Source organism: Amblyomma mixtum, chromosome 1 (genome assembly GCF_055824585.1).
Source record: "Amblyomma mixtum isolate Tamu chromosome 1, ASM5582458v1, whole genome shotgun sequence".
NCBI classification, from domain to species: Eukaryota; Metazoa; Arthropoda; class Arachnida; order Ixodida; family Ixodidae; genus Amblyomma; species Amblyomma mixtum.
This window is the reverse complement of record NC_143012.1, coordinates 281797387-281811195: the sequence shown is the minus strand read 5'-3', so window position 1 is coordinate 281811195 and position 13809 is coordinate 281797387. Positions and strand designations below refer to the sequence as shown.

General features: G+C 45.7%; 1 protein-coding gene across 1 annotated transcript in view; it reads right to left on the bottom strand.

The window, feature by feature from the left end:
• The window catches only part of LOC149371902 (uncharacterized), a 261347-nt gene extending 255358 nt beyond the window's left edge, over window positions 1–5989 (bottom strand). The window contains exon 1 of the mRNA XM_089566213.1: window positions 2303–5989. Within this exon, the coding sequence (XP_089422339.1) occupies window positions 3137–5236 (2100 nt within the window). The 5' untranslated portion in view covers window positions 5237–5989 and the 3' untranslated portion in view covers window positions 2303–3136. The remainder of the gene's footprint in view (window positions 1–2302) is intronic.
• Between the last annotated feature and the right edge of the window lie 7820 nt (window positions 5990–13809).

Here is a 13809-nt window from a genome sequence, read left to right as displayed (position 1 = left end):
TAGGCACAGTGCATAGTTCCACATGCCATTTCTTACTACTACTATTACTAATTAGTCATTTAGTGATTAAGAACAATGATATAATCATGAAATCACTTTATATCACGTTTCGATGTCTTTCGATTGCACCTGATTAAGTATCGATTTGCTATTGATTGGCATATACCTATATAAGGCATGCATCTGAAACGCGGACACATTTGCTAGCACGTCTTGATCACCACAGTATGAGGCATTAAAGGCTTTCGCCTTAAAACACTGAACTTGAGTGTGGCTACTTCTATAACGAAAGTAACTGCAACGAGGTGCACAGTAGCAGGCAATGTTTCTACACTTATCCGTCGCCGCCATTGACGCTGCGTCACCTTGTTCACACATGACTGCACAAAGCTAACCTGCAGAACCGAAGCTTCATTCAAATCACGCGCGCTGTCTGTCAGAACATGGGATAAGAAGTAGTTCCGAGTGCTGTCTAATTTCTGAACGAAGTCAAAGGCTCCCCAGCTGATGATGGGCCCGTAACATTCCTTCTCGGTACAAGCTAAAATGCAAACCATTACTTGACTAAAGTGGAGTTATGGGCCTGTTGGTAAGTGATGATTTGCAAGTCGGCTTAGCACTCGTCCACTTTCCCTTTCTTGTCCTCATTTGTCTCGCACCAAACTCACCTGCAAATCATGGTAAGCCATTAACATTTATTTTAAAGCCCATTCAGCTCCCATCTTAGAGGTGCAAAAGGCTTTAAAGTGCCATGAAGTGCGGGATAAAAATGCACCAAAAACATCGTTTCCATAACTTTTTGCTAAGTTGATATACTCGGTCGAGCGGTAAACAATTGAAACAATGCACCGATGTTGTGATCACGTCAGACGTAGCTGTCAACCACCTGTAAAGCTTTTGAGGTGACATCCAAATGAAGACACACCCAGAGTGACTCTAAAAATCAATGAAACTGGAGCTGTGCCGAGGGATGAATTTTATGTCTTGACACTATTAGCACATCTGAGGCCGTCGCCAGAGCTAGGTTGTTGTGGGCGATCTAGAAGATCAAGATTCCTTCATAAGTCACAATCTTCTTACGCCACGTACGATTAGTTTCTCCAAATAAAGCATGCGTTAAACAACATTATGATGCCAGATGCAGCAGATGCCAGATGCTCCGTTGTCATCGGCTGATAAATCATTAAGACAACTAGCTACAGCAAAGCCACTGACGGCAGTGCAACGAAAGGCGAACCCAGTTGGAAGCCAGTAAATACTGCAGGCCCGACTTCAGTATCGCTCCAAACACAAGATTAGCGCTACTACTGAACATCAGAATTCGAAACGATTACAAAGGCAACGGGTAGGCAGCCAGAAGAGATGGTTTTCCTCTGTATTGAGGCATCCGCAAATCAAATAGGCACACTGTGAAATTAAATATTTTTTTGCATAACCAAGGCATAAACTGTATCTGTGCATGATGCTAAAGTTTACGTGGCTGAGAAATTTTTTTCGCCTTGGTTTTCTGGCTTGTGTATCAAAAGAAATAAAACGGTAGGTAATAATTCTCTTTAATTCGTTTTGTTTTTGTTTTTCTTTCCTCTCAATCATCTGTACAATTGTCAATCCTTGATTATACTTTGCATTCTTTGGAAAAGCAGCTTTTTTAACTGTTTCTGTCATCTTCATGCTTGAGTTATATTCTACCTGCACAAATGAATCAAGAGCGTCTGTAGCTGCCTTGCTAAATGTCAAAACTCTGAAATCCATGCTCTCAGATATATGTCTGAGTTTTCGATCGTTTCATTAAATTCCGTAAGACATTCTTTCGAGCAAAAGTTTTTCATGCAGTAGGCCTCTCTCATTTTATTGCAATGTATTAAGTACGACAAAAATGAGAAGAGTTGCAAGTTCATTTTCACAAAAAGCAGCGATAATTCCTGATATGCAAATCGCAGTCAAGCATCGCAAGTTCTTAGACGGAATTCTGCTTTGAAAATTGCAGTTTCCTTGAATATCTCTTCTCAGTGGACCAGAACTCTCAACCTTACCAGCACTGAGGCGCAACGTTTTCTTAAAAGGCAAATCAGTGTGAGGACTCTGTGAGATTGCAGGTCTTATTTTAAATAAACACAAAAGTACAAACAATAAACGAGGCGGATTTTATCAAAAAGGAAAACCAATTTCAATATGAGCGAGAAAAAAGGAAAGGAACCAGAGAACAACGCAACAACAACACAGGAAAAACACGCGGGGGAACAGAACAAAATGCTTACGGACAATACAGGGAAAAAGAGTCAAAGAGGAAAGTTCACACTGCTTGTCTTATTCGAGCAACGAGCGGAGAGGACTGGCTGGGTGTCGGGCAGTCAAGGAGTCTCTTGGCGTTCCAACGTCGATGCAACGCTACCGCAGCGTCAGCGTTCGTGGGTTCCCGGCACGGTTTCCAGGTCTGGTATCCCGGAAAAAGGTCACGTAGGCGCCAGAGGCGGCCTGTGTGGAGCAGCTGACGGATGGACGGAGAAGAGTGGCGCCTGGGCCTGGTGGTTGAGGCTCTCGACGATGGATGTCCAGGTCTGGTGGCCCGGACGTCTGCGGCTAAGGCCCAAGCCCGGAACTCGGGGAGCCAGCAGAACTCGTCCACGTCCGTCGCCCACCGCGCTCTTCTCTTCTCTGCCACGTAATCCTCTTCGACCTGCCCCGCGTTCCCCTCCGCACGCGCTCCTCGTGCTTTGTCTTCTCCTCACGAACGCCGCTGGGTGGCGCTATCTCCTTACAGAAGGCCCCCTCTTCGGAAGTTTTTTCCAAGGGAAAGAACTCGACTTCAGGAGAGCGACACCAGACGCGTTCGATGATCGCAACACAGAACACCGCACCACAGCGCGCACACTACACACCACACACAATACAACGGTCGTCAATGTTCGAAGCGTTCACAGACCTTCGCACACACAGCACAGAGAGCACATGGAAAGTCAACGTAAAGCGTCCATAGAGGGCGAAGAAACACGGAAAGCATAAAAAGTAGATAGCCGACACTCAAAAACAAACATGAACAAACAAAAACAATTCCAACAAGAACAGGTGTGGGCTACATTCTTCCGTATTCCATTGTTCACATCAAACCACTTCACCGTCGCGAGAACTTTTCCGGCTAGTACTTCCGTTTTCCTTTGTGAAACCGTTTTCTCCACACCGACCTCGGTTTCCACCATGATTTTACATGTTCCCGTCCTATGATGTTATTCATTCTGTTCTCCCTTGCCTTCGACACAGTCTGCTGACACATGTCACACGATCTGACATAACTCTTAATGTCAGCCTGTACACCGGGCCAATAAAACTCATTGAGCACCCTAGCTATTGTTTGCCGTATTCCATGATGGCCGGATAATGCATTCTTATGTGCCAACTTAAGAACTTGCGTGCGTAAGCCCTTCGGTACCACCGCTTGCTCAACGACCTGGCCGGGACACACTTGGTACGACCGGAAAAGAACACCGTCATCAGTATCAAAGGAGTGGGCGGTCTGTCCCTTGCCAGGAAATGTTTGCCCCAACTTCCTGCGACACACCTCTAAGGTCGGGTCTTCTTCCTGTTTGAGGCGAAACTCCGGCCGTGACAAGTGGAGTGTGTTCAGAGTGGGGCTTTTACTATTCACTGAAACCTTTGCTGTCACCATAAGGGAAGGAACATCGACCGCACCCGTCATGGCAAGGGAAACTGCCTGATCAGTGAGAACTGTCGGGTCAACCGGGAATGGAGGTTTAGCCCCGGGGACATTGCCTATTATAATGTCGTATAAGGGTGTAGACAAGCAGCGCGCGATGGCCTTACCCGAGAAGTATGGAGAAGAAATCACCACCTCCGCTTCCGGAACTTCTACACGGGTCCCATTGGCCAAGAATAATGTAGCCTTTTTCCCTGTTAGTGCCGCTGGCGGTACAAGAGACTCACGCACAACAATACCGGTGCTGCCCGTATCCCGTAATACCGAACCATGCTGGCCGAACACCTCACCGTGCGCCACGGGCATAGCAGTTTCCACCGGGTTGGAATGACAGACCATCTCCCCCAACTGGCCCTCTACGCGCGTTACCTCTGCAGGGTTATCGGGATGTGAGTATCGAGGTGTCATGCAACAGGAGGACTCCTCACGGTCTCCTGGCCTCTTAGCTTTGCACGACTGGGCATCATGTCCTACCTCGCGGCACCAGGTGCAATACAATTGCTTCGGCTTTGTCCGACAATCCGACGCCTTGTGCCCAGTCTTGTCACAAAGAAAACACCGAAGGCGAGACTGTGGACCTGAAATCTCGTCTTTGGCTTTACCTATCGTGTGCTCCCCCTTTTCTTTAAAGACCAACAAGTTACTTTGCCGCTGTGCTTCGAGAAAATGGTCGGCAGCCTCCGCCAGCTTGGCAACTGTCTTGCCCTCCCGCTCACGTAAGAAAAGGGCTAAACGAGAATGACAGTTGTTCAGAAATTGTTCGCTCACGACCATCTCGCGAACCACCTCAAAAGTGCGGCCTTCACCCCGCATCTCGACCCAACGGTCAAAGAAGCTAAACAACCTGGCAGCATATTGCGAGGCCGTTTCTCCATCCTGGGGCTTGCTCTGGCGAAACTTCTCTCGGTAACCTTCCGCGGTGAACCTAAACCTCTGAAGCAAGGCAAGCTTCGCTTTGTCATAGTCCACGGAATCCTCAGGCGAGAGCCGACCGAAGACCCTAAGTGCTTCGCCACCAAGGCACAAGCTCAACGCCGTTGCCCACTTTTCTTTTGGCCAACCCTGCCCCGTGGCCACATGCTCAAATCTCTTTAAGTAGGCATCGAGGTCATCCCGCGCTTCATTGAACTGTGGTATGAGGCTGTGCGGGTTGATGGAGCTGGCCGATGAGACGCTACGTTCTCCACGGTCACTCGGAGGATTTGCGCCACCCTCCTTGAGCCTTATTTGTAGCTGCAAGTTCTGCGCCTCTAACTCCAAACGTTCCTTCGCAGCTTCACGCCCCGTCTCCAAATTCCGTGCCTCTAACTCCAAATTCCGTGCCTCTAACTCCAGTTTCTGCTTCGCAGCCTCACGCTCCGCCTCTAAATTCCGTGCCTCTAATTCCAATTTCTGCTTAGCAGCTTCACGCTCCGCGGCTCTCTCTTCCCGTGCCTTACGAAGCTCGTCCTCCACCCATGCTCGTAACTCCGCGCCGCACAAGCCCATGCGCTCGCCTAACGCAACCAAATCTGAAGCGCTCATATTGTTCCTAAATTAACACAACAGGCAAATAAATAAAAACCGACCTCGTCCTGTCGTAGTGGACGCCAAATTTGTGAGGACTCTGTGAGATTGCAGGTCTTATTTTAAATAAACACAAAAGTACAAACAATAAACGAGGCGGATTTTATCAAAAAGGAAAACCAATTTCAATATGAGCGAGAAAAAAGGAAAGGAACCAGAGAACAACGCAACAACAACACAGGAAAAACACGCGGGGGAACAGAACAAAATGCTTACGGACAATACAGGGAAAAAGAGTCAAAGAGGAAAGTTCACACTACTTGTCTTATTCGAGCAACGAGCGGAGAGGACTGGCTGGGTGTCGGGCAGTCAAGGAGTCTCTTGGCGTTCCAACGTCGATGCAACGCTACCGCAGCGTCAGCGTTCGTGGGTTCCCGGCACGGTTTCCAGGTCTGGTATCCCGGAAAAAGGTCACGTAGGCGCCAGAGGCGGCCTGTGTGGAGCAGCTGACGGATGGACGGAGAAGAGTGGCGCCTGGGCCTGGTGGTTGAGGCTCTCGACGATGGATGTCCAGGTCTGGTGGCCCGGACGTCTGCGGCTAAGGCCCAAGCCCGGAACTCGGGGAGCCAGCAGAACTCGTCCACGTCCGTCGCCCACCGCGCTCTTCTCTTCTCTGCCACGTAATCCTCTTCGACCTGCCCCGCGTTCCCCTCCGCACGCGCTCCTCGTGCTTTGTCTTCTCCTCACGAACGCCGCTGGGTGGCGCTATCTCCTTACAATCAGAAGACGATAGTTGAAAATCTCGGGCGTGGAAAAATGAACGAAACAAAGAAGCCGTGTTATCTGTTTGAGGAGCTTGCGCAAAGAACGACGAAACAAAAGGTATTCAGCGATAAGAATCTTATCTTGCACTGGACGCAACCGGTACGCTTAGTCTAAACTCAAGGGAGTGAAGGCGCCAGGTAAGTATTTTTTTAATGAGACGTAGCTTTCCGTAGGCAGCCCATGGTCTTGCACCTGTAGCATGTGACGCCTGTTAGCAAATACCCGACCTTCGTACTTGAGGGCAGATTGAATTATTGTATCTCGTACGCATATATGCTTCTAATCATGAGCACATATTAGTGAATGAAGAGAAAAAAACTAGTTAGAAATCATAAAAGTGAGCGAGACTGTGCGCATTGTGATGCATTGTGCTGGTGCTGATAAAGTGTTAACAAAAGGTTTATATTTTTCTAAACCTTAAAGGTTTTCAACCCACTGACAATAGTTCACGTAAAACCACAGATGCTTTAAGAGCAAACGAAAAAATTACGCCAAGTGTTAAGCTGCACCTAATTCCGCATTTATGAAATAGGCGTAAGTACTCCGTGATAACGAGAAAAAGCTGAGATCTTTGCAACTTTATTCAGCACAAACTCCACATAGCAACCTCTTGACCTATAGTCGTAATACATGCCCAGAGAACTCCCTGTTGGCGCCGTTTGAAGGGCGTCATCTGCTGATTGGATGTCCTTGCTTCTCTCTTTGCTTGTTGGAAATTCCTTATCAGCGCCCTTGCTCCTTGCTGATAGAGGAGGGCAAAATTACATGGGCTTGCCTTTCAGGTTAAACAACCATTTACATACACGTGTGCGCAATAGCGCACACTGTGGGTGGCGGCTCTAGCAGCCTTATTTCTGGTGTGAGCTGAGTTGTGCAGAAGCGGGGGACTTTTTTTCTAATTAAGGTAGAGTGTTCCATGCGCCTAGCTGTTTACGGCTTGCACGCATCGCGGCACGGTGAGTCCGGAGTGCTAAAGCTGGTAACAATTTTCCTATCGCTTTTCTTCTAAGCTGATTAAAATTCATGGCCCTATGTGGCCATGCTATGGCGTTGTTCGAAGTGCCAATGTCTGCTTGCCTTGTTAGGTTCGAGATTACTTAGCCGTGGAGAAGAAAGAGGGAACTGTTTTGCCTGCTTAGGTGAATCGTAATGAGAATGGGAACATCTACAACTGCCACCCATTGGTGTCCTTATGTGCGGCTGCTGAGACGTAGAGACAAACAAATGTGATAAAAGGCAAAACAGAACGTTTTACCCAAGTAAGGCGCTCTCACTGCAATGTCATTTGCGAAGCTAAGTAAGGCTTCTTCGGCTTGGAAACTGGTGTTGACGATCACACCTATCGGCCATTTGCACTACGAACACGGGAGTACTTTTTACTCCTGAGAAGAATACAAGAAACCAATCATTTACTAATGAAAATCTTCGGCATGTGAAAGCTAGAAATATTTCTGCTTGACTTTGCGAGACACGCTAATGTTTTTTCAAAAAAATTCGCCGCATATTATCAAGATAATTTCATTATAATCTGCTCTAATGGCAAGATATTCAAGAAACCGCACATTATTATCCCAGGACTATCTATTTGCTACGCCTAAAAATAGAATCAAACTACTCTCTGCCCAGAGAAATCTCTCGAATATGCTCCATTCATGGTTCCAATATTTATCAAACTCTTCAGCACCAGGTGCCTAATTTTTCGGCGCTTATAGGAGGTGGCCTGGGATTAATTGCGCGAGAAACGCCGAGGTCATCTCGATAACTCAGGTATGATGCGTATGGACAAGCGCTGCTCTGAGAATTTTACGATCGATAGAACTGCCATTCCGGGTTCGAACACTTTACAAATTTGCAGTCTACGTTGTTGCCTAGATGAGGAGTAAGGAAAAAATTCACTCCACGAAAGGTGCAGCGCACGTAGGGCTGCTCATATATGGGGGTAAGAGCAGTGCTAGAGGAAGCGGCCTGTTGGCTTTTGAACGTGGCCCCACCTTCTCGCGGTTCTGGTATGGTATTCGAAATGGGGAGTGATATTAACGATGTTTTTTGGGTCTTAGCGGAGGATGCTCACGAACATGACGACGAAGGGCTTTGCTTGCATGTAAGTATTTACATAAAGGAAAATATAAATGTTATAATAAAAAATAAATATTAACCGTAATTACAACAGCTTTTGATGATTATTGCGCTACGCTGGTAAGCTTAGCTCTACATTTTTTTTTGGTCATAAGCATACGGAGAAGCCTAGGTTGTGAGCTTGACTGAATCGTAAGCAGGGCAGGCTAACATCTGTAGCTTAAAAAGAACTTTCATTTTTTACTGTTGTTGAAACTTGGCATTTTCAGTGTGTGTCTGAGAGTGTGAAACACCCTCATTCTATTATCAGGAAAAGTGTCATAGAAACATTACCCAATGCCTATCACACTTCTGACTGCAAGATTAAGGTTTCACGTGCGAAAAGGCTCCAGAAGCTAATCAAGAGCGACGGCTGTATAGCCGAATTGGAAGCGGCGTAAGAAGAAGGGGGCGCTGTGGTACCAAGAAGAAAGAAGGCTGCTTTGCGAGGCGTGTCACAACGCACTGACTGTTTACGGAGCAAAACGTCTGACACCAAGAAAGAGCTGAAACTTGTCAGCAACGCTAAGGGGCCCCAGACTTGCCTGATACAATGTCCTTCTGCCCACGCGTTTCTCGTCACCCCTTTCGCCTGAGCGATTTTCACTGGAATTTTTTTTCTAAGAGAACAGGCGGCAGTGTTTCGTGGTCTTACGCTATCCTTTGTTTCTAAGCAAAATCAAGAGACGGGCTTTTGTAGTAAGCAGTCATTCGAAACTCCCCAGAATTGGTTACTAAAAAATACAGCCGTTGAAAAAGAAATTATCACTGTAGTAGCATGAAGGCCAAGCATATATATACATGGTTAGTTAAAAGTTCCCAGACCGCGAGGCGCTCTTTCCAGCTTTGTAAGTTTTTTCGCAAAACCACCGAGGCCAAGAATATTTTCAGAGAGAGAAGGAGTCTTATTCTCAACCTCGAGGACCTCTGCTGTCTCCAAAGGTGCCGCCGGTGCCCCTGCTATGTTCCTCAATAGTAAATCCTGAAGCCTGGGAACATTTTATGAACTGTGTGCGTCCAAAGCACTGTTTACGCTACTTATGCATGCTAATGATTTGGAAAAGTGGTCTTAGAGGAATTGTTTACAGTCGGTATAAATTGCGATACGCCGCCACTCACATAGGTTTCAAAAATGTTCTTAAATTTTTTCCTGCCTTGCCTTGTCGTTTAGGCATTCGCCTATGTTTTCGGTTATTCTGTGCTGCCTGCCGCCTCCCCTCCTAGCGTGAGGGGAGGCGGCAGGCAGCACAGAATAACCGAAAACATAGGCGAATGCCTAAACGACCAGCTTCGACTAACTACTGGTTATTGACAGGGCACGTCACAAATACTATTACACATGCTCTTGCGTTCCTGTCTGGAGCCATCGGTGTTAAAATATCTGAGACTGACCCATCACCCCTTGCACTTCAATCAGGTGTCCCGTGGTGCAGCCTCATGTCATCCTTCGCGCTCCTCTCAGCCAAGGGCACGAAATCGAAGTCAGGTAACTAAAACCCTCATTCGATGACTGCGGAATCTCTGATTGAGAATCCAGCTGTGCCGTAAGCGGCGCGGGCTGGGCAACAATATTTTTATTTCTCTTTTAATTTGCCTACATTACCTGGTCTGATGGAGAGTCAGGGCAATTTAGTTCATGTTTTTCATTAAGATAGCCGTCTATGTGGTGCCTTTCTGATTTTTGCGTCCATTTTTTCCTGGCTTTCAGCATTTCCCGCGAACTTTTCCCAGAACCAGGAAGAGGGATGCCTCGTGGTCGTTCTGCCCTAGCCCAACAGTTTCCGTTTTGTCTGGGTGGTGGTTCATCATCACCAATGTATAGGCATGTGGGTGGCCTTTGAAACAGTCCGAATTTCCAAAATTTGCAATCTAGACTTCGGGTTTACCTTTAGCAATAAGCAGTTAGAGAATGCATGGCATCTACACAAAATATTCCTGTACAAGTGCCAATGCCAAGCTCCAATTTATGGGGGCCGTGCTATAACGAAAGTACCACGCGCTTAGTTGTGGTACTTACGTTGAGAAAACTTTCTGTTTCGGACACTAACCACAAAAACACAGACGTGATTTGTTCTGCATACCCGTAGTCAGGTGATGAAGTACAGAGTCGTTAGGGCTGGAGTGGTTCTATGGATTGCGGTAGCGGCTGATCGTCACAGATTTACCACATAACAGCCAAGCACATCCTAGACTCTGGACGCAACAATCGCCGTGAGGTATATGTCTCTGTCGGGACCTGCTGACGAAGGGAGGAGCTGTGTCGGTAGGTAACAAAAGCCGCGGCATTACGCAGCGGCAACACCTAGCGAGGGGACACGCCCAGGCCTTGTAGCAATTTATAAATTATCCTCGCTCCACTACGCCTCCGGGAGCGGACAGAGACGAACGCTTTTGCCTTCACTACGATGAGGCCTGGCGCTTCTATGAGTGAATCACCTTTTATTTTGCTTAGATTTCGGGCTCTAACGCGAGAAGAATAAAACAATGAACCTTTCTCAGCAGGCTTGTGCAAATACTCATCTTTCTTTTCTGAATGAATTGTAAGCGAATGTTAATTTTTTTCCAATTATGTCAGAGTGTACAGATCAAATACATTTGGCACATAGAAGTGGTTGCATGGTTAAGTACGTAACTTTAAACAAAGTATTTTTCCCACATACAAAGCCACTGCACAAAGAAATAAGTAAACGGCAGTCAGGCAACTATGTGTCAGAGATTTAAAACACAGCTCCTCGAATGAGTACAACCAATGTATTATTTAATACGTTATCAACACAACTGCCTTCGTCACAAATTTATTCTGTCGTGTCAGTTTGAGGCCGAGGAGTGGAAGGTGAAGTTTTGAAGGGAGCGCATTATTTGCTCACGCGTGTAACACAGTAGTAAGACGGACAGTTAGACTAGTTGTTTGGGTTGTTTTGAGCGGAAAACCACGAGGACGGCCGTACGACAGACCTGCTGGCTTCATCCCTTCCCCCTACGCTATAAGAACAAAAAATGTACAGTCGCAATATTATGTAGCCTGACAACCGCCAGCTGCGAACCACCGGCATGTAAGCAAGGCGATCGGCATAGGGTATCATATATTGGTGGAGCGGCAGCGCTGTGCAAATCTTGTCACTGGAAACGGTCCACCTGCGCACCAAGCGTGAATTCAATGCTCGAATTCGATGAACGCGTGATAGAATATGCAAGACGAAATGACGGGGAAAAGGCGCTCTGGCATTTTCCCTCATTACCAGGTAAGTATCTGCATTCGACGTACTTTACGGCAACATCCAACTCCGGAGCTGACGCAGAATTTTTCCACCCTCCCGTGCTTAATACGACAGTTCATTTAAATGCTGGCGAGAGCAGTCACTGACGTTTAACTCGCCGCGCGGCATACATAAGAGGAAAAGTTGTGTTTTCAGGAGAAGTCATAGCGCATATTCGACGCCGTGAAAGCGGTGTAAAGCGCTGTTCTTTCCATCGCGTCGCTCTCATTTGATAGTACTGCAAGCGCTCTTGAAGAAACGGATTGATAATACTTTGCGCACTAAAACTGGTAGCAACTGCCTAAGATTTTGATAGCTTAAAACCGGTTATAACGCAGAACTGTCCGTAGCAGCATTGTTCTCTACCATTCGTTTCGCCGTTTGAATCCAGGTTTGTGCCTCCCCCTAGCCGTTATTCGCGTACTGGCCTGCTCCCGAGTATGAGGAGCGTCACTTTGAAGAAAAAAAAAAAAAAACAGGCATGCGCAAGCGCCAGCAAATATGGTAACACACGAAACCGAAACTATAAGACGCAAGCGTTTGCAAAACGTTAATCATCCGTAAGCATTGTATGGCCATGTTTGCGGTTTCGTGTCATCACGAGCTTGTCCGCACGACTACGTCAGAACTAATGGGTTTATGCAAAAAAACAATAGTACCATTGGATAGAGCATTAAAAAATCTCGTAAGAGAAATCGGGGCCTTGAGGTGGGTTAATTAGTTAATTATTTAAACCAAAAATGTCCGAAAAGTGGGCAGGGCCACAGAAAAAGTGGCGCCAAATTTAAAAACGTCGGAAGTGTGGCACCACGTGAGCGGAAGTGTCGGCGGAGCCAACGCGAGGCGCGAAATTTGAAAACGAAGCGTTGCGCGAAGTGTGAAAACTCAGATTGGCAACGGATGGAACTTGATTAAGTAAGACAATTAATTGTGTTATCGATTAAGTATCGATAAGGTATCGATAAGGTATCGCCAAGGCTTACGCATCTCTCCAATGTGAGTGCCGCAGTGATCTCTAACGTTTTTCTCCTAAGAGGAATGCATGGCGATTTCAATTAACAAACATTCGCATGGATTTTAATATAAAATAGGTTACAATTCGACTAAATGTTCCATATCATTGAACGTTCTGACAAGCCTACGTCGTAGTTTTTATAATGCAAACTAGGCGAAATCTGATATGCAGTAATATACCGGTATGTGCACTACACTCTAAACACGGTAACCTTTGGGTAACCTTTGTAAAGGTGCACATTTTCACATTGAAGTATACCTATAATTTAAAGGTTACAGAATGTAACCTTTCCACTTATAACCTTTGTAAAAGTTACAAATGGTAAAGGTTACTTCTTTTTACGCATAGGTTACGCGACTTTTTTAGCGCTGTAACCTTTACAAAGGTATACATCATTGAGCTAGCCATAGGTTACGTGCTCCAAAATGTGTGACCTTTGTAACCCACAATGACTGGCCTAAAAATGGCAAAAATGTCGCTGCAACTTGCTGAAGATGACGAAATACAGAGCTCTGCTGGATTTCAATTTGAATGGAACAAAAATTGGCCAAACAAGAGAATGGTTTAGAAAGGAGAAAAATGACAAACATCGGCATATGAGAGGCAAAATTTTAATTCACTGCAACATCTTCAAGACTAGAAAAAATACAAAACAACAAAACTTCCCAAATATTGTCTACATTGAAGAAAAACTAAGGAATGTAACAGATGCAGGTATGTTCAAGGCACCATTTTTGCAAACATTTTGCAAAAAAAAATCACAATAAATGGGCATGCAAGGCACTAAAATATGGGCCCATATTACAGTATTCCTGTTGGCATGCGAAACAGAACCACGTTGAACAAGCAACTCAATAAAGCATGCTCAGATGAAGTCTCGCTTCGAATAGAGCTTGGCTACAGCATATCACTCTTATTGCAATGTAAATAAGAAAATAGGCACTGTAATTGTAGTACCAAAAAGAACAAAATAAAAGCTCTATTATTCACGACCAAGTGCCAAGTCAACTTGACATTGTGTAAGGGATATTATCAGACAAAAAATATGAATGGCAAAAATATCAGAGAAGGCAATATTTTGATCACACATTTTACCACACTTCTTAAAAGAAAGATTAAAATGACTATACAATATGAGATCAAGAAAGGTGGTCCAAGCAGTGCAGATAAAATAAGTTCTTTTAAAACTTGCGGCCACATACAAACGCAAGCAACAATCAATCGATTTAAACATCTTGGCTAAACAGCAACCAGAGATATACATATACCTATGAGCTTTCAGAGGTACATAACATCAGCAAATTCAGCACAACTTGCCTAGATCATATGCACAAAAGCCCTTTGTGACTCCTCTAGTCACTTCATTAACAAAGATGCAG